Source organism: Mobula hypostoma, chromosome 17, assembly GCF_963921235.1.
Source record: "Mobula hypostoma chromosome 17, sMobHyp1.1, whole genome shotgun sequence".
NCBI classification, from domain to species: Eukaryota; Metazoa; Chordata; class Chondrichthyes; order Myliobatiformes; family Myliobatidae; genus Mobula; species Mobula hypostoma.
Genome location: NC_086113.1, coordinates 62,792,345 through 62,814,036, shown reverse-complemented (window position 1 = coordinate 62,814,036; position 21,692 = coordinate 62,792,345). Strand labels below are relative to the sequence as shown.

The 21,692-nt window shown below is 45.3% G+C and overlaps 1 protein-coding gene across 1 annotated transcript in view; it reads left to right on the top strand.

The window, feature by feature from the left end:
• pxdc1b (PX domain containing 1b) overlaps nucleotides 1–21,692 on the top strand; it is a 66,332-nt gene that overhangs the window by 33,357 nt on the left and 11,283 nt on the right. The window contains exon 4 of the mRNA XM_063070017.1: nucleotides 2,174–2,285. Coding sequence (XP_062926087.1) covers nucleotides 2,174–2,285 — 112 coding nt within the window. The remainder of the gene's footprint in view (nucleotides 1–2,173; nucleotides 2,286–21,692) is intronic.

Below are 21,692 nucleotides of genomic sequence, written 5' to 3'. Positions count from 1 at the left end.
ACCACAAGGGTAGGGGAAGTGACAAAAGGAGGAATCGAAGAGCCTCTGGTTCTGCTCTGGCTGGGACGTGGAGATCCCTGCACAGTGATGTAAAGTAGTGAGGGAGGTGTCGGGGGAGGGGGTCCGGCAAAATGTTTAACCCAGAGACTGATGGGGTCAGGGCTGAGGGGGAGCACATCAGTGGCTGGCTGAAACCCATCCGACAAACAACAAACAACCTGCTGGAGAAATTCAGTAGGTTGTACAGCATCTGTGGGAGGAAAGGAATTTAAAATCCTCTGTCGGGGCTCAAAACATTGACAGTTCCTGTCCTCCAACAAATCTGAACTGGACTTCCCTTGACAAGGGGAAATGAAGCAAGAGAGGGCAGGCAGAAGGGAGCAGGCTGGTGTGGGTGAGAGATAGGGAGCAGTCAGGGAGAATGGGAGAGAATAGAGGGAACATGCAGGGGCCAGACCTCCTTCCCACCCTCTGTAACTCAGCCTAAGTCTGACAGGAGGAGGCACTGCACGAGGTTTGTTGTTGAAGAGGCTGTGTACTGGCAGGGAGAGACTTGCACATTCACCTCTGCTGTTCAGAAGATTGCTCGCCAGCGCTGGAAGCTGAAAGTGAGAGCGACAAGCACTACCCACTACACTACTGCACTTAGACGCGTCACAACAACCACTTTGACACCAACCATTAGTTTCAAAGTCAATATGCAAGGAGATAGATCTGGTCTGCAGGTTGAGATTCTAACTTGGAGAAAGGCCGATGTTGATGGTATCAGGAATGATCTGGCAAGTGTGGACTGGGACATGTTGTTTTCTGGCAAAGGAGAACTTGGAAAGTGGGAAACCTTCAAAAACGAAATTTTAAGAGTACAAAGCTTATATGTCCCTGTCAGAGTAAAAGGTAAAAGATACCAAATGTAGGGAACCTTGGCTTTCAGATATTGAGGCCCTGGTTAAGAGAAAAAAGGAGGCGCGTTGCAGTTATGGACAAGTAGGAACAAATGAGGTGCTTATGGAGTACAGGGAATGCAAGAGAACACTTAAGAAAGAAATCAGAAGGCATGAAGTTCACCAGCACACAAGTTGAAGGAGAATCATAAGGGATTCTCTAGGTATATTAACAGCAAAAGGTCTGCAAGGGACAAAATTGGTCCTCTGGAAGACCAGAATGGTAATCCATGTGTGGAGCCAAAACAGATGGGAGAGATCTTAAATGCATTCTTTGCATCTGTATTTTCTAAGGAAATGGACACAGGGTCTATAATGGTGAGGCAAAGTAGCATCAACTTCATGGACCATGTACAGGTTACAGAGGAGACCCATGTGAGCCCGATTTCAATGTTTAAGAGAAGTGTGGATAGGTACAGTACATGGATAGTAGGGGTATGGAGGGCTATGTTGCTGGTGCCGGTGGATGGGAGTAGGCAGATTAAATAGGTTCGACATGGACTAGATGGGCCGAAGGGCCTGTATTTGTGTTGTGCTTCTCTATGACTCTGTGGCTGTATTGTTACTATTACAGAGAAAGTGGCAGTAGGTGAAGGTAGACAACAAGGGGCAAAGGCCAATTTGGGTAGATTGTGAGGTCGCAAGTCCATTTTATTATACTAAGGGACTGTTCAATTGTCTCATAACAGTGTGATAGCAAATATCCTTGAGCTAGATGATGCATGTTCTCAAGGTTTTGTATCATAAAACATTGAGAGTCCCTGTCTTCTAACAAATCTAAACTGGCATTCCCTTGTCAAGGGGAATGAAGCAAGAGAGGGCAGGCTGAAGGGAACAGTGTGGTGTGGGTGAGAGATAGGGAGGAGAATGGGAGAGGGAGTGAGAGAACAGAGGGAACATGTCAGCAGAGAGAATGGGGGCAGGAGAGGAGGAGGGTAGAGAGAATATGGGTAGAAAGAGAATATTTGGACATGGGAGGAGTTGAAAGGACTGGAAGCCTGAGAGATGGGGTAGAAAGGAACTACTGGGACCCAGGAGAATATTGTGAGGTGTGGTTACCCATCTGAGGCTGGGTAGGGGTCTGGCCTTCCTCGGTGCAAACCATGCATTGAGCCAGGGCAACCTGGCCTGACACTGGGGACCAGCCATGTTCCCTGGCATTGAAGCCATTAGTTGGTACAGTACTCCTCTGAAACAACCCAGCACTGTGTGCATTCTCACTCTCTCCACAGAAATCATGCGGTCAAATGGATTTTGCTTGGCAAACACAGAAACAGTCGTCTTCGACCAAGGGATTCCTAATGGCAAGGAACAACAGCCGGCTGCAGACCCCGTGGAGAAAATGTGAGTACATCCTTGCTCCACTGCAGGCTGCATTGTGGCATGTTCTATCAGACTAATTGTGGGATGCTGGAGAGACGGTAGTCTTACAGTAGGCTATAATCAAGTGCAGACACGCACTCAGTATGGATGTCACCACAGGCTGCATGGGTTGGTTATAGAGCTCGGCCCCACACCACGTGCTGATGTCCCTGTCTCTACAGAGCTGCAGAATGCTGGAACAGACTCTTTGGTCAATCTACAGTAATCCCATTTGCCTGCATTAGTTCTGCATGTCTTACCTTAGAGTAGATTAAGTTGTCATATACACAATGAAATACTGTACCTTGCTCCTGTGAAGATCACAGAGCAGTGTCCATGGTCACAATGAAAACAGCAACAACAACCACAAAACACCCGAATGGCACAAAGATTGCATTGTAGTACAAAAGGTTATGTTAGTGATACTGATAGGAGTCCAAGAATGTGGCAGCACCACTGGGAAGGGGATGCAAACGAGGAAGTTGATATAACAGTGAAGAAGAAGCTGTTTTGGAGTCTGAACGTCCAGGCTTTCAAGCCCAGGGCAGAGAAGAGAGGAACGGGAATGGCCAGGGTGGTGGGCATCTTCATCGTTGAATTACTATTCCTGTTTAAAATAGCCCACAGTTTAAATGACTAGCAAGGTGAGTCATGCAAGGTTAATTTTATTTATCCATTTATTGAGATACAGTGCAGAATACGCTGTTCGGCTGTTTGAGACACACACTACCAGCAACCCCCTAATTTAATCCTAGCCTAATCATGATATAATTTACACTCTTTGGGCTGTGGGAGGAAACCGGAACACCCGGAGGAAACCTACATGGTCACAGGGAGAACGTACAAGCTCCTTATAGGTAGCAGCTGGAATCGAACTCAGGTCGCTGGAACTGTAAACCGTTGTGCTGACCACTACGCTACCGCTTCCGGAACAGAAATGCCAAATAAGGTTAAGGTGAAGGGAGTAAAATTTAAGGAAGCTATCTGAGGTTTTATTTTAAAGAGATTGTGTTAGGTGCTAGGAACATGCTACCAGGATTGGTGCTGGTGGCAGACATGATAACATAGTTCAGAGATGTTTAGGCGCATGAGAACACAGGGAGTGAAGGGAAATGGATCATATTCTGATGGAAAGATTTAGTTTAATCTTTGGGGTCAACGCGTACACGATGGGCCAAAGGGCCTGTCCTGAGCTGTACTGTTTGATGTTCTGTAATTACTACTACTACGTCGACTCAGGCCTAGGGGGCCAGCGTTGGCAAGATGTTCTGTAATTAGGTGGGCTGAACTGGTTAGTGGCAGTGGGGATTGATCTGAATTGTGCATTGTTGAGCAGAATTTGAGGAAGGAGGGGCTCTGTAGATCCTGCCTTTAAATTGGTGGATCACGCTGGGACAATTGGAGGCCCCCTTCCTCAAAGCTCCACAGACCCAGCTCAGTGCGGCTTGTACAGAGTTTGCAAGTTCCTCCTGTGACTCTGTGAGTTTTCCTCACGTTCCAGAGGGCTGGCAGGTTAAATTACCCCTACCTACCAGTGAGGTAAAGGACAGGGGAGTGAGAGGAGGTTACGGAGGAAATGGGACTGAGAGGATGGAGGGGAGAGAGACGAGGTCATGGAGGGAGAGGGATTGGGGGGAATGGAAGGGAGAGAGAAGGTTATGGAGGAAGTGGGACTGAGGGGATGGAGGGGAGAGAGGAGGTTACGGAGGAAAGGGGACTGAGGAGATGGAGGGGAGAGAGGAGGTTATGGAGGAAGTGGGACTGAGGGGATGGAGGGGAGAGAGGAGGTTATGGAGTGACTGGGACTGAGTGGATGGAAGGGAGAGAGGAGGTTACGGAGGAAGTGGGACTGAGGGGATGGAGGGGGAGAGAGAGAGGAGGTTACAGAGTGACTAGGACTGAGGGGATGGAGGGGACAGAGAAGAGGTTACGGAGGGACTGGGACTGAGTGGATGGAAGGGAGAGAGGAGGTTACATTGGAAGTGGGACTGAGGGGATGGAGGGGAGAGAGGAGGTTACGGAGGAAGTGGGACTGAGGGGATGGAGGGGAGAGAGAGGAGGTTATGTTGGAAGTGGGACTGAGGGGATGGAGGGGAGAGAGAGAGGAGGTTACAGAGTGACTGGGACTGAGGGGATGGAGGGGACAGAGAAGAGGTTACGGAGGGACTGGGACTGAGTGGATGGAAGGGAGAGAGGAGGTTACATTGGAAGTGGGACTGAGGGGATGGAAGGGAGAGAGGAGGTTATGGAGAGGAAGTGGGACTGAGGGGATGGAGGGGAGAGAGGAGGTTACGGAGGAAGTGGGACTGAGGGGATGGAGGGGAGAGAGAGAAGAGGTTACAGAGTGACTGGGACTGAGGGGATGGAGGGGAGAGAGGAGGTTACGGAGGAAGTGGGACTGAGAGGATGGAGGGGAGAGAGGAGGTTACGGAGGGAGTGGGACTGAGGGGATGGAGGGGAGAGAGGAGGTTACGGAGGAAGTGGGACTGAGGGGATGGAGGGAGTGAGAGGAGGTTACGGAGGAAGTGGGACTGAGGGGATGGAGGGGAGAGAGAGAAGAGGTTACAGAGTGACTGGGACTGAGGGGATGGAGGGGAGAGAGGAGGTTACGGAGGAAGTGGGACTGAGAGGATGGAGGGGAGAGAGGAGGTTACGGAGGGAGTGGGACTGAGGGGATGGAGGGGAGAGAGGAGGTTACGGAGGAAGTGGGACTGAGGGGATGGAGGGAGTGAGAGGAGGTTACGGAGGAAGTGGGACTGAGGGGATGGAGGGGAGAGAGGAGGTTACGGAGGGAGTGGGACTGAGGGGATGGAGGGGAGAGAGAGAAGAGGTTACAGAGTGACTGGGACTGAGGGGATGGAGGGGAGAGAGGAGGTTACGGAGGAAGTGGGACTGAGGGGATGGAGGGGAGAGAGGAGGTTACGGAGGGAGTGGGACTGAGGGGATGGAGGGGAGAGAGGAGGTTACGGAGGAAGTGGGATTGAGTGGGTGGAGGGAGTGAGAGGAGGTTACGTTGGAAGTGGGACCGAGGGGATGGAGGGGAGAGAGAGGAGGTTATGTTGGAAGTGGGACTGAGGGGATGGAGGGGAGAGAGGAGGTTACGAAGGGAGTGGGACTGAGGGGATGGAGGGGAAGAGAAGAGGTTACGGAGGGACTGGGACTGAGTGGATGGAAGGGAGAGAGGAGGTTACATTGGAAGTGGGACTGAGGGGATGGAAGGGAGAGAGGAGGTTATGGAGAGGAAGTGGGACTGAGGGGATGGAGGGGAGAGAGGAGGTTACGGAGGAAGTGGGACTGAGGGGATGGAGGGGAGAGAGAGAAGAGGTTACAGAGTGACTGGGACTGAGGGGATGGAGGGGAGAGAGGAGGTTACGGAGGAAGTGGGACTGAGGGGATGGAGGGGAGAGAGGAGGTTACGGAGGGAGTGGGACTGAGGGGATGGAGGGGAGAGAGGAGGTTACGGAGGGAGTGGGACTGAGGGGATGGAGGGGAGAGAGGAGGTTACGGAGGAAGTGGGATTGAGTGGATGGAGGGAGTGAGAGGAGGTTACGGAGGAAGTGGAACTGAGAGGAGAGAGGAGGTTACGGAGGGAGTGGGACTGAGGGGATGGAGGGGAGAGAGAGAAGAGGTTACAGAGTGACTGGGACTGAGGGGATGGAGGGGAGAGAGGAGGTTACGGAGGAAGTGGGACTGAGGGGATGGAGGGGAGAGAGGAGGTTACGGAGGGAGTGGGACTGAGGGGATGGAGGGGAGAGAGGAGGTTACGGAGGAAGTGGGATTGAGTGGGTGGAGGGAGTGAGAGGAGGTTACGTTGGAAGTGGGACCGAGGGGATGGAGGGGAGAGAGAGGAGGTTATGTTGGAAGTGGGACTGAGGGGATGGAGGGGAGAGAGGAGGTTACGAAGGGAGTGGGACTGAGGGGATGGAGGGGAAGAGAAGAGGTTACGGAGGGACTGGGACTGAGGGGATGGAGGGGAGAGAGAGAGGAGGTTACAGAGTGACTGGGACTGAAGGGATGGAGGGGACAGTGAAGAGGTTATGGAGGGACTGGGACTGAGTGGATGGAGGGGAGAGAGGAGGTTACGGAGGAAGTGGGACTGAGGGGATGGAGGGGAAAGAGGAGGTTACGGAGGGAGTGGGACTGAGGGGATGGAGGGGAGAGAGGAGGTTACGGAGGAAGTGGGATTGAGTGGATGGAGGGAGTGAGAGGAGGTTACGGAGGAAGTGGGACTGAGGGGATGGAGGGGAGAGAGGAGGTTACGGAGGGAGTGGGACTGAGGGGATGGAGGGGAGAGAGAGGAGGTTACGTTGGAAGTGGGACCGAGGGGATGGAGGGGAGAGAGAGAGGAGGTTACAGAGTGACTGGGACTGAAGGGATGGAGGGGACAGTGAAGAGGTTACGGAGGGACTGGGACTGAGTGGATGGAGGGGATAACAATAAGTTCCAGTTCCAATTTGTTGCCATACAACGAAATGAAACATCAACCCTCTGGGTCAGCGTGCAAAACTCAGTAAATATAGTCACAGAAAATATGAGCACAAGTCTCTGAGTGGCATGGCCTGAATCTTGACAAGTTGACGTAACGTGTGAGGTGCATGTTTATCTCGACAGTGTAATGATACTGGAACTAAAACATGCAGTCGTATGAACGTGAAACAGCAGCAATAAAAGGTGAAAAGTGTGTCTGTGAGTTGCGGAGTGTGGGGGGTGGGGGGTAGGGGGAGGTGGGAGGGCGTTCACACAGGGTGTTCGTGTGTGCCTGATGGCCGCAAGGTGTAGAAATCTAACCGGCTGTTGGAAGAAGCTGTTACCCAGCCTTACAGTTCTGGTTCATATGCTGCGATACCTTCAGCCTGACAGCAGAGGTCAAGGAGGCTGAGGGAAGGATGAATGGGAGGGGTCTTTGACAAGGCTGAAGGAGTGTGTATGCAGCACTCCTGAATGGGGGTGAGGGAGAGATGTCCCCAGCAGGCCTCACCATCCATTGCAGGGTCTTGCGATCTGATGCTTAGCAATCCCCATAGCAGACAGTAGTGCAGCTGGTCACTGCTTTTGACCTTGACCCTGGGAAAAAGATGACAACTGTCTGCTCTATCAATGCCTCTAGAAACCTTATAAACTTCTATCACATTCCCTTCAGCCTCCAACACTCCAGACAAAACAACCCCAGTTGTCCAACTGCTCCCTCTCCGACATACCCTTTAAACCAGGCAGTATCCTGGTAAACCTCTTCTGCACTCTCTCCAAACCCCCCTCAAATGAGCCACTCGGAATCAGGTGTGGCCTAAATGGAGTTTTACTGGAAGCTCTGGTGCAATCAGTTCCACCACTAACAGCAGCCATTAATAGAGTCAGACACAAGACCGCCATTGCTAGAAGCTGGAACAAAAGGAAACTGCTGGAGGAAGTCAGCAGGTGCGGTGGCCATCATTTGGAGATGAGACCCTTCATCAGAACTGCCAGTGTAGAGCATTGGTGCTCAACCTTGTTCTGCTTGTGTTCCCGTGTGTGACTTTCATTTCCACACTCCATAGTCTCCATTGTTGCTAAAGAGTTTCTTTGGTCGACTGTACTAATTATTCTAATATAGAGTCAATATTTATGTTTTAACAGACTACAGGTATTATGATATGTTAAATATAATGTTATGGGTGTAAATGAATAATAAATCTATTTCAAAGCTCTTAAACAGACACTATTTATAATATATATAATATTCTTCCAACCAGCAACAAAAAAACACATTGTTACTTTGGGTATTTAGTGAGGTATTTGCAACTGATACAAACTAGTAAATCTGTGAGTATCAGATTGAAACTTGGTTAACAATTATTGAAGATCACCTCTTTAGAATATAGAACAGTACAACACAGAAACGGGTCATTCAGCCCACAATGTTGTGCTAAACCAGCAAAAAAAACAAATCCAAAACATCCAAACACTGATCCCTCCTATGGATATGGATATGCCCATATCCCTCCATCTTCCTCATATCTATGTGCCTGTCCAAACACCTCTTAAGACCCTCTAATGTCTTTGCCTCTACCACCACAGCAGGCAGCACATTCCAGGTATCCACCATTCTGAGAAAAACAGCTTGCCCCTCACATCCCCTTTGAAGCTACCCCCTCTTACCTTCAATGCATGCCCTTTGGTATTAGACATTTTAACCCTGGGAAACAGATACTCTCTGTCCACTCTATTTATGCCCCTCGTAATCTTATAAACCTCTTTCAGATTTCCCCTCAGCCTCCAGAGAAAACAACCAAAGTTTATCCAGTCTCTCATGATAGCACATGCCTTCTAAACCAGGCAGCATCCTGGTAAACCTCCTCTGCGCTCTCTACAAAGCCTCAAGATCCTTCCTATAATTGCATGCAATAATCCAGATGTGGCCTAACCAGAGTTTTATAAAGTTAGAAACATAGAAAACCTACAGCACAATACAGGCCATTCGGCCCACAATGCTGTGCCAATGTCCTTACTTTAGAAATTACCTAGGGTTACCCATAGCCCTCTATTTTTCAAAGCTCCATATAACTATCCAAAAGTCTCTTAAAAGACCCCATCGTATCCATCTCCACCACTGTCGCCGGCAGCCTGTTCCATGCACTTGCCACTCTCTACGTAAAAAAAACTTGCCCCTGACATCCCCTCTGAACCTACTTCCAAGCACCTTAAAACTGCCCTCTCATGCTAATTATATCAGCCCTGGGAAAAAGCCTCTGACTATCCACATGATCAATACCTCTCATCATCTGATACACCTCTATCAGGTCACCGCTCATCCTCCGTCGCTCTAAGGAGAAAAGGCCAAGTTCACGCAACCTATTCTCATAAGGCATGCTCCCCAATCCGGGCAATATCCTTGTAAATCTGTTCTGCACCCTTTCTATGGTTTCCACGTCCTTCCTGTAGTGAGGCGACCAGAACTGAGCACAGTACTCCAAGTGGGGTCTGATCAGGGTCCTATGTAGCTGTAACATTACCTCTCGGCTCCTAAATTCAATCCCACAGTTGATGAAGGTCAATAAACCTTATGCCTTCTTAACCACAGAGTCAACCTGGGCAGCAGCTTTGAGTGTCCTATGGACTCGGACCCCAAGATCCCTCTGATCCTCCACACTGCCAAGAGTCTTACCATTAACACCAAATTCTGTCATCATATTTGACCGACCAAAATGAACCACTTCACACTTAACTGGGTTGAACTCCATCTGCCACTTCTCAGCCCAGTTTTGCATCCTATCAATAACCCGCTGTAACCTCTGACAGCCTTCCACACTATCCACAACACCCCCAACCTTTGCATAATCAGCAAATTTACTAACCCAACCCTCCACTTCCCCATCTAGGTCATTTATAAAAAACACAAAGAGCAGGGGTCCCAGAACAGATCCCTGAGGCACACCACTGGTGACCGACCTCCATGTAGAATATGACTCGTCTACAACCACTCTTTGCCTTCTGTGGGCAAACCAGTTCTGGATCCACAAAGCAATGTTGCCTCGGATCCCATGCTTCCTTACTTTCTCAATAAGCCTGGCACAGGGTACCTTATCAAATGCCTTGCAGAAATCCATATACACTACATCTACTGCTCTTCCTTCATCAATGTGTTTAGTCAGATCCTCAAAAAATTAAATCAGGCTCGTAAGGCACGACCTGCCTTTGACAAAGCCATGCTGACTATTCCTAATCATGTTATACCTCTCCAAATGTTCATAAATCCTGCTTCTCAGGATCTTCTCCATCAACTTACTAACCAGTGAAGTAAGACAATCTGGTCTATAATTTCCTGGGCTATCTCTACTCCCTTTCTTGAATAAGGGACAACATCTGCAACCCTCCAATCCTCCAGAACCTCTTCCATCCCCTTTGATGATGCAAAGATCATTGCCAGAGGCTCTGCAATCTCCTCCCTCACCTCCCACAGTATCCTGGGGTACATCTCATCCGGCCCCAGCGACTTACCCAACTTAATGCTTTCCAAAAGCTCCAGCACATCCTCTTTCTCAATATCTACATGCTCAAGCTTTTCAGTCCACTGTAAGTCATACCTACAATTGCCAAGATCCTTTTCCGTAGTGAATACTGAAGCAAAGTACTCATTAAGTACCTCTGCTATCTCATCCAGTTCCATACACACTGTCACACTTGATTGGTACCATTCCCTCACGTCTTATCCTCTTGCTCTTCACATACTTGTAGAATGCCTTGGGGTTTTCCTTAATCCTGCTCGCCAAGGCCTTCTCATGGCTCCTTTTGCCTCTTCTAATTTCATTCTTAAACTCCTTCCTGCCAGCCTTATAATCTTCCAGATCTCTATCTTTACCTAGTCTTTTGGACCTTTCGTAAGCTTTTCTTGACTAGATATACAACAGCCTTTGTACACCACGGTTCCTGTACCCTATCATCCTTTCCCCGTCTCATTGGAATATACCTATGCAGAACTCCACACAAATATCCCCTGAACATTTGCCACATTTCTTCCGTACATTTCCCTGAGAAAATCTGTTTCCAATTTATGCTTCCAATTTCCTGCCAGATAGCCTCATATTTCCCCTTACTCCAATAAAACACTTTCCTACCTTGTCTGTTCCTATCCCTTTCCAATGCTATGGTAAAGGAGATAAAATTGTGATCACTATCTCCAAAATGCTCTCCCACAGAGAGATCTGACACCTGACCAGGTGCATTTCCCAATACCAGTTCCCCACTTTTTAAAAAAGGAGGGAGAGAGAAACCGGGGAATTATAGACCGGTTAGCCTAACGTTGGTGGTGGGGAAACTGCTGGAGTCAGTTATCAAAGATGTGATAACAGCACATTTGGAAAGCGGTGAAATCATCGGACAAAGTCAGCATGGATTTGTGAAAGGAAAATCATGTCTGACGAATCTCATAGAATTCTTTGAGGATGTAACTAGTAGAGTGGATAGGGGAGAACCAGTGGATGTGGTATATTTGGATTTTCAAAAGGCTTTTGACAAGGTCCCACACAGGAGATTAGTGTGCAAACTTAAAGCACACGGTATTGGGGATAAGGTATTGATGTGGATGGAGAATTAGTTAGCAGACAGGAAGCAAATAGTGGGAATAAACGGGACCTTTTCAGAATGGCAGGTGGTGACTAGTGGGGCACCGCAAGGCTCAGTGCTGGGACCCCAGTTGTTTACAATATATATTAATGACTTGGATGAGGGAATTAAATGCAGCATCTCCAAGTTTGCGGATGACACGAAGCTGGGTGGCAGTGTTAGCTGTGAGGAGGATGCAGAGTGACTTGGATAGGTTGGGTGAGTGGGCAAATTCATGGCAGATGCAATTTAATGTGGATAAATGTGAAGTTATCCACTTTGGTGGCAAAAATAGGAAAACAGATTATTATCTGAATGGTGGCCGATTAGGAAAAGGGGAGGTGCAACAAGACCTGGGTGTCATTATACACCAGTCATTGAAAGTGGGCATGCAGGTACAGCAGGTGGTGAAAAAGGCGAATGGTATGCTGGCATTTATAGCAAGAAGATTCGAGTACAGGAGCAGGGAGGTACTACTGCAGTTGTACAAGGCCTTGGTGAGACCACACCTGGAGTATTGTGTGCAGTTTTGGTCCCCTAATCTGAGGAACAACATCCTTGCCATAGAGGGAGTACAAAGAAGGTTCACTAGATTGATTCCTGGGATGGCAGGACTTTCATATGAAGAAAGACTGGATGAACTGGGCTTGTACTCGTTGGAATTTAGAAGATTGAGGGAGGATCTGATTGAAACGTATAAAATCCTAAAGGGATTGGACAGGCTAGATGCAGGAAGATTGTTCCCGATGTTGGGGAAGTCCAGAACAAGTGGTCACAGTTTGAGGATAAAGGGGAAGCCTTTTAGGACCGAGATTAGGAAAAACTTCTTCACACAGAGAGTGGTGAATCTGTGGAATTCTCTGCCACAGGAAACAGTTGAGGCCAGTTCATTGGCTATATTTAAGAGGGAGTTAGATATGGCCCTTGTGGCTACGGGGATCAGGGGGTATGGAGGGAAGGCTGGGGCGGGGTTCTGAGTTGAATGATCAGCCATGATCATAACAAATGGCGGTGCAGGCTCGAAGGGCCGAATGGCCTACTCCTGCACCTATTTTCTATGTTTCTATGTTTCTAAGTACAGCCTCTCCTCTTGTAGGCTTATCTACATATTGTCTCAGGGAACCTTCCTGAACACACCCAACAAACTCCACCCCATCTAAACCCCTTGCTCCAGCAAGATGCCAATGGATATTTGGGAAATTAAAATCTCCCACCATGACAACCCTGTTACTATTACACCTTTCCAGAATCTGTCTCCCTGTCTGCTGCTCGATGTCCCTGTTACTATTGGGTGGTCTATAAAAAACACCCAGTAGAGTTATTGACCCCTTCCTGTTCCTAACTTCCACCCACAGAGACTCCGTAGACAATCTCTCCATGTCTTCCTGCTTTTCTGCAGCCATGACACTATCTCTGATCAACAGTGCCACGCCCCCACCTCTTTTGCCTCCCTCCCTGTCCTTTCTGAAACATCTAAAGCCTGGCACTTGAAGTAACCATTCCTGCCCCTGAGCCATGCAAGTCTTTGTAATGGCCACAACATCATAGTATTGATCTAAGCTCTAAGCTCATCCGCTTTGTTCATAATGCTCCTTGCAACATAACCTGCTGACTTTTGAACTCAATGCCCCAACTAATAAAAACAAGCATTCCATAAGCCTTTTTGCCACCTTATCAGCCTGTGTAGCCACTTTCAGGGAGCTATGAACTTGGGATCCCAAGATCTCTCTGCTCAGCAACACTATTAAGGATCTTACCCTTAACAGTGTACTGTCTCCTTGCATTTGCCCTACCAAGGTGAAACGCCTCGCATTTATCTCCGTTAAAATTCATCTGCCATTTCTTTGCCCATATCTATAACTGATCTGCAGTGCGCTGTATTCTTTGCCACTCTTCGACACAATCCAGAACTCCACCAATCTTGGTATCATCTGCAAACTTACTAACCTACCCATCTACATTTTCATCCAGGTCATTTATATACGTCACAAACAGCAGAGGTTCCAGCACAGATCACTGTGGAACTCCACTAATTACAGACCTCCAGCTCAAATACATCCCTTCAATCACTACCCACTGTCTTCAACATGCAAGCCAGTTCTGAATCCAAAGAGCCAATTCACCACAGACCCCATGCATCTTAATCTTCTGGATTAGCCTCCAGTGAGGGACTTTGTTAAACACCTTACTAAAATCCATATAGGCAACATCCACAACTCTACCCTCATCAATTTCTCTCATCATCTTGTCAGTCAAGTTGGTAAGGCACGGCCTGCCATGAACAAAGCCACGCTGGCCCTCTCTAATTAGGCCATGGGTTTTCTTTTTTTTATATAAGTTTCTACAATGCAACAACAAAAAAAGTAAAAAAAAAGAGGTTTATACAGTGCAAAACAAACATATCAAATGCACAGTTCATCACAGTTAAGGAAAAGCACCCATAGTAGAATCGTATAAAGTTAGTTACCACCCCACCCTCCCACTACTCAATTCCAAGCCAACCTTACAATACAGTATATAGAAAATTAATCAGAACTTTTATCACCACAGAGCTATATTTATAAAAAGAAGGTATATTGCCTACAACCTGAGCACATCAAAAAAAAAACGTAAGTCTTAATGGAAAGAAGCTGGAAATAAGGAATTTAAATGCAAAAGAAAAAAAGGAGGGATAAATCCTTAATCTAAACAGGAATTATGAAAATATTCAACAAAAGGTCCCCATACCTTTTGCAACTTTATGTCCGAATTAAGAAGTGAATAATGAATCTTTTCAAGATCTAAGCAGGACATAATGTCTCTGAGCCACTGAGCATGAGTGGGTGGGGCAACATCTCTCCACCTAAGAAGGACTGCACCTCTGGCCAAAAGGGAGGCAAAAGACAATGTACGACGTTTAGCCGGACTCAGATGCGTGTCAACTTCTCCCAAGGTGCCGAAAAGAGCAATCAGAGGGTTAGGTTCCAAATAGCAATTAAGTACTGTATGTGGGATAAAGTTAGAAAGACATCTCTCCAGAATTTCTCCAAGCTAGGACAAGCCCAGTACATATGAATAAGGGAAGCCTCACCCCCTTTACATTGTCGCAACAGGGACTAATATCAGGATGGAACGGCGATAATTTAGTTTTAGACATGTAAGCCCTGTGTACAACCTTGAACTGTAAAAGGCAGCGGCGAGCACATAAAGAAGTTGTTTAGCTGACTTGAGAATTGAATCACAAACCTCGTCGGACAGAGGAAAATTTAAATCATGCTCCCAGGCAGTTTTAATTTTATCAAAGGGGGCTTGCCTCAAAATCTCTAACATACCTCGAATAGTGGATATTAAACCTTTACCCAATGGGTTCATACGAAGAAACAGGTCCACAACATTTTTATCAGGTACCTCAGGAAAGTTTGGTATTAAAGGGTTGATAAAATGTCTAATTTGGAGATATCTGAAGAAATGAGTGTTGGGTAGGTTGAACTTTACAGACAGTTGTTCAAAAGTTGCAAAGCAATCGTCTATGAAAAGATCTTTAAACCACCTAATGCCCTTTCTGTGCCAGTCTTGAAGTGTAAAATCCTGCGTAAAAGGCTGAAAAAGATGATTATGTAGAATAGAACTGGAGAGAAAGAAACCGTGAAGACCATTATATTTTCTGAACTGAGCCCATATTCTCAGAGTGTGTCTGATGACAGGATTAACAATTGATTTAGGCAGATGGCAAGGAAGTGCAGATCCAAGAAGTGCGGGAATGGAGAGATTCTTATAAGAGTTCAACTCCATTGCCACCCATATTGGGCAGTTAGACTGAGTATAAAAGTAAGACCAAAAGATAGGACAACGTATGTTGGCTGCCCAATAATATAAATGAAAATTGGGCAAGGCCATACCACCTACCCTTTTAGATCTTTGAAGGTGAGCTTTATTTAGTCTGGGGCGTTTGCCCTTCCATAGATAGGACGAAATAATAGAATCTAACGAGTCAAAAAAAGCTTTAGAAATAAAAATTGGTAAAGATTGAAGTAAGTATAAAAAAATTAGGAAGGATATACATTTTAACAACATTAATTCGACCTGTTAGAGACATAGACAGGGATGACCACTGTACTAGACTCTGTTTTGTATGGTTTAAAAGATTAGTGAAATTTTCTCCAAAAAGACGCTTGTAATTACTTGTTACTGTAATGCCAAGGTAAATAAATTGATTATTTACTACTTTAAAAGGGAGGTTATGAAATTCTAATACTTGTGTTTCTCTGTCTATTGGAAAGAGTTTGCTCTTATGTAAATTAAGTGTGTATCCGGAAAGCTGGCTAAATTTGTTAAGGAGTGAAAACATTGGGGATAAGGAGGTACAGGTTTCCCCCGCCACCCGAGGGTAGAGCGTTCCTATGAAATGGTTCGTAAGCTGGAATGTCGTAAAGCGAAGAAGCAATTACCATTTATTTATATGGGAAAAATTTGTGAGCGTTCGTAGACCCAAAAATAACCTACCAAATCATGCCAAATAAATAACAGTAACATATAGTAAAAGGAGGAATGATATGATAAATACACAATATAAATTAGAAATACTTCGCTACAACAATTGCCTGCACTGTTCTCCGTAGCGAAAATCTCACGCAAGCGCCGTCGGCAAAAAGATGGCGCAAGCGCTCTCCAGTAACCTTTAAGCTATGAAGCTGCCAAATCATACTAAATAACACGTAAAAATACACACCCAATATAAAGTAGAAATAATGTATGTACAGTGCAGTATCACTTACCGGAATTGGGACAGCGCCAAGCACACTGAGGATGGTGTGTTAGGCTGAGTCGTCGGAGGTTGGGGTGGTGCAGTGGCCCGATACCGATCTGCAAAACACGCAGGGGTCCACCGGTAGCCGTGATGCACCCAGCACATCTTTCTTTTCTTTTTTTTAAATCTTTTTATTGAATTAGTACACAAAAGGTAAACCATATAGGCACTAATACAATATAACTTTACAAGAAATATTAATACACAAAAAAAAATTAGTACAAACAGTGCAGTTTAGTTATAAAATAACAAGGTAATATAATAGTATACTAATTTTCATACATATCAATAAGGAAAGGAAAAAAAAAACCCAAAAAATACTCCCCAAAAAAACCCACCGTGCAACTAATCTAAAAAGCAAAGCAAAGCAATGGGCTAACTAGGAATAGTAGAGTTAAACAACTTAAAACAATCACGTCCTCAAACCCGACCTCCATTAAAAACAGTTAAAAAGCAAGAAGGGAATGTAAATATGGAGCGAGAGAGAGAAAAAAAATTACATTAAATGAAAATGTTGAATAAAAGATCTCCAGGTCTGTTCAAATTTAGCTGAAGAATCATAAAGATTACTTCTAATTTTCTCCAAATTTAAACATAATATCGTCTGAGAAAACCAAAAGGACATAGTTGGAGCATTAGTCTCCTTCCAATGTTGTAAAATACATCTTTGCACATCTTTAAGAAAAAAGCCGAAATAAACAAGCTGATTAATTAGTTGCCACCCAGCACGTAAATGTCGACCCAGATCAGAGGCGACACAATCAGTATCTGTCCGCGGCCCGGGGGTTGGGACCACTGGGGTGGTGGGGCACGGGGGTGTCACCTCATCGTCGATCAGGGCAGGCAGGTCATCTTCTTCTATGTCTGCCTGCCTCGATGCCGAAGGTCGAGGTTCGTCAACTGCTGTGGCTGATGTGGAAGGCTTGAAAAACGACAGTATGCTTGACTGCTTAGCCTCGCGCATTTTTCTATAATACAGTTCTTTGTAAACCATCTTGCAAATGTGCCCTAAACCGATGTACCCTTTCAAAATTAAAGTCGTACTTTATCATTTCAGCGAAAATCTCACGCAGTTGCTTCACATTCCTGGGCGACTTCACTTTCGGTCTGTTCACTACTGCATTCAGTTTCGATTGTTATCCTTTCCTCTTCCAATTGCATCAGCGCTTCATCTATCAGTTCTTGGTTTTGGGATGCCAAAACCCCTTCAACATCATCTTTGTAAACTTCCACAAGCCAAACTCACTTTGTCCTTACTTCGTTCACCACGATCGAAACGCTTAATTATGTCTAGTTTTACGCCAAGTGCAACACCCTTACGAGCTCTCTCAGGCTTTTCCGATACCTTAGAACTCATCTTGCTAATGGCTGCTCACAGGCTCGTGTTTAAGCAATGCTGGCGAGAATGCCGTTCTGAATCCGGGGGAGAGCGGCTGCTCGGAGTGCGCGCTGTTTTTTATCGCACGCTGCTTTTGTCGTAACAGTGAAAACACCTTCTGTTAGCGTAAACAGGTAACTAATGTAGGTCTTTAGTAACAGTGAGGTTTCGTAAAGCGAAAGTTCGAAAAGCGGGGGACTCCTGTAGTCAGATTTGATATACAAAGTAAAAGATCATCAGCATAAAGAGAGACTTTGTGCTTAACACCCCGCCGCTCCAAATCCCCACCAATTCAGCACAGCTATGAAACGCAATCGCCAATGGCTCTATGGCCATATCAAAAAGTAAGGGACTTAGATGGCACCCTTGCCAGGTGCCACGTTTAAGGTTGAAAGGTTGGAATTGCTGAGAGTTGATCAAAACAGAAGCAGTGGGACATGAATAAAACAATTTAATCCACGTAATAAAACTTCGTCCAAAATCAAATTTTTCTAAAACCGCGAAAAGATAATACCACTCCACACAATCAAATGCATTCTCCGCGTCTAGAGAAATGACACATTCAGGAATCCCAGCTGAAGGTGAGTATAAGATATTAAATAGATGCCGTATATTTTAAAATGGGAGATGATTTTTAATAAAAAGAGCTTGGTCTTCAGAAATAATTAAGGGTCTCCAATCTGCGGGCCAAAACTTTAGCCAAAATTTTAACATCAACATTTAAAAAAGAAATCGGCCTGTACGAAGAACACTCTGATGGACCTTTGCCTTTTTTTCGCTAAAAGAATGATACATGCCTCATTAAATGATGCTGGCAAGTTACCTTGTTTAAACGAGTCGGATAGAATTAAAATTAGTTGAGGCGAATGCAGTGAGGAAAATAATTTATAGAATTCTGCAGAGAACCCATCAGGTCCAGGAGATTTACCAGGCTGCAATACAGAAATAGCTGAGGATATTTCCTCTAATGATAATGGCTCATTCGGTTTTGCTTTGAGATCAGGAGAAAGTGTAGGAATATTTAATCTATTTAAAAAATGCTCAACAGAAATAATATCATTTACCAATGCCTTATACAATTTCAACATTACATCCCAACTCCTATACTCAATGCTCTGATTAATAAAGGCCAGCATACCAAAAGCTTTCTTCACCACCCTATTCACATGAGATTCCACCTTCAGGGAACTATGCACCATTATTCCTAGATCCTTCTGTTCTACTGCATTCTTCAATGCCCTACCATTTACCATGTATGTCCCATTTTGATTAGTCCTACCAAAATGTAGCATCTCACATTTTTCAGCATTAAACTCCACCTACCATCTTTCAGCCCACTCTTCTAACTGGCCTAAATCTCTCTGCAAGTTTTGAAAACCTACTTCATCATCCACAACTCCACCTATCTTAGTATCATCTGCATATTTACTAATCCAATTTACCACCCCATCATCCAGATCATTAATATATATGACAAACAACATTGGACCCAGTACAGATCCCTGAGGCACACCACTAGACACCGTACTCCAATCTGACACACAGTTATCCACCACTACTCTCTGGCGTCTCCCATCTAGCCACTCCTGAATCCATTTTACTACTTCGATATTAATGCCTAACCATTGAACCTTCCTAACTAACCTACCGTGTGGAACCTTGTCAAAGACCTTACTGAAGTCCATATAGACAACATCCACCGCTTTACCCTCGTCAACTTTCTTAGTAACCTCATCAAAAAATTTAATAAGATTTGTCAAACATGACCTTCCATGCACAAATCCATGTTGACTGTTCCTAAACTGACCCTGTCTATCCAGATATGTACCATCTCTAAGAATACTTTCCATCTATTTACCCACCACTGACATCAAACTCACAGGCTGATAATTGCTAGGTTTACTCTTAGAACCCTTTTTAAACAATGGAACCACATGAGCAATACACCAATCCTCTGGCACCATCCCCGTTTCTAATGACGTTTGAAATATTTCTGTCAGTGCCCCTGCTATTTCCACACTAACTTTCCTCAAGGTCCTAGGGAATATCTTGTCCGGACCTGGAGACTTATCCACTTTTATATTCCTTAAAAGCACCAGTACTTCCTCTTCTTTAATCGTCATGCTTTCCATAACTACCCTTCTTGTTTCCTTAACTTACACAATTCAATGTCCTTCTCCTTAGTGAATACCGAAGAAAAGAAATTGTTCAAAATCTCCCCCATCTCTTTTGGCTCTGCACATAGCCGTCCACTCTGATTTTCTAAGGGACCAATTTTATCCCTCACTATCCTTTTGCTATTAATATAACTGTAGAAACCCTTTGGATTTATTTTCACCTTACTTGCCAAAGCAGCCTCATATCTTCTTTTAGCTTTTCTAATTTCTTTCTCAAGATTCTTTTTACATTCTTTATATTCCTCGAGCACCTCATTAACTCCAAGCTGCCTATATTTATTGAAGATCCCTCTCTTTTTCCGAACCAAGTTTCCAATATCCCTTGAAAACCATGGCTCTCTCAAACTTTTAACCTTTCCTTTCAACCTAACAGGAACATAAAGATCCAGCACCCTCAAAATTTCACCTTTAAATGACCTCCATTTCTCTATTACATCCTTCCCATAAAACAAATTGTCCCAATCCACTCCTTCTAAATCCTTTCACATCTCCTCAAAGTTAACCTTTCTCCAATCAAAAATCTCAATCCTAGGTCCAATCCTATCCTTCTCCATAATTATATTGAAACTAATGGTATTGTGATCACTGGACCTTAAGTGCTCCCCAACACATACCTCCGTCACCTGCCCTATCTCATTCCCTAATAGGAGATCCAACACTGCCCCTTCTCTAGTTGGTACCTCTATGTATTGCTCCAAAAAACTATCCTGCACACATCTTACACCCATTAGGTGGTCTATAATACATCCCTATAAGCGTCACAACACCTTTCCTATTCCTCAATTCCACCCAAATAGCCTCTCTAGAGGAGCCCTCTAATCTATCCTGCTAGAGCACCGCTGTTATATTTTCTCTGACAAGCAATGCAACACCTCCCCCTCTTGCCCCTCCTATTCTACCACACCTGAAGCAACGAAATCCTGGAATATTTAGTTGCCAATCACACCCCTCCTGCAACCACGTTTCACTAATAGCTACAACATCATATTTCCAGGTATCAATCCATGCTCTAAGCTCATCCACCTTTCTTACACTGCTCCTAGCATTAAAATAGATGCATTTAAGAAACTCTCCACCTCTTACTGTCTGTTTATCCTTAAAGGAGCAAACAACTTTATTATCTTTTTCTTCCTTCTCCCCTACATCTTCGGTCTGAGTGCTCGCGATCTCTGTCCCCTGCCTATCCTCCCTCACACACTGTCTACTAGCTTTCTCTATTGGTGAACTAACCTCCTCTCTCCTAGTCTCTTCAATTTGATTCCCATCCCCCAACCATTGTAGTTTAAAGTCACCTCAGCAGCCCTCGCAAATCTCCCCGCCAGGATATTGGTTCCCCTAGGATTCAAGTGTACCTCATCCTTTTTGTACAGGTCACACCTGCGCCAAAAGAGGTCCCTATGATCCAAAAACTTGAATCCTTGCCCCCTGCTCCAATCCTTCAGCCACGCATTTATCCCCCACCTCATTGCTTTCCTATTCTCACTGTCACGTGGCACATGCAGTAATCCCGAGATTAAATTTGGAGCATTGTGTACAGTTCTGGTCACCGAATTATAGGAAAGATGTCAATAAAATTGAGAGAGTACAGAGGAGGTTTACTAAAATGTTGCCTGGGTTTCATCTCCTAAGTTACAGAGAATGGTTGAACAAGTTAGGTCTTTATTCTTCAGAGTGTAGAAGGTTGAGAGGGGACTTGATAGAGGTGTTTAAAATTATGAGGGGGATAGAGTTGACGTGGAAAGGCTTTTTCCATTGAGAATGAGGGAGGTTCAAACAAGAGGACATGAGTTGAGAGTTAAAGGGCAAAAGTTTAGGGGTAACATGGGGGGGAACTTGTTTACTCAGAGAGTGGTAGCTATGTGGAACGGGCTTCCAGCAGAAGTGGTTGAGGCAAGTTCGATGTTGTCGTTTAAAGTTAAATTGGATAGATATATGGACAGGAGAGGAATGGAGGGTTATGGGCTGAGTGC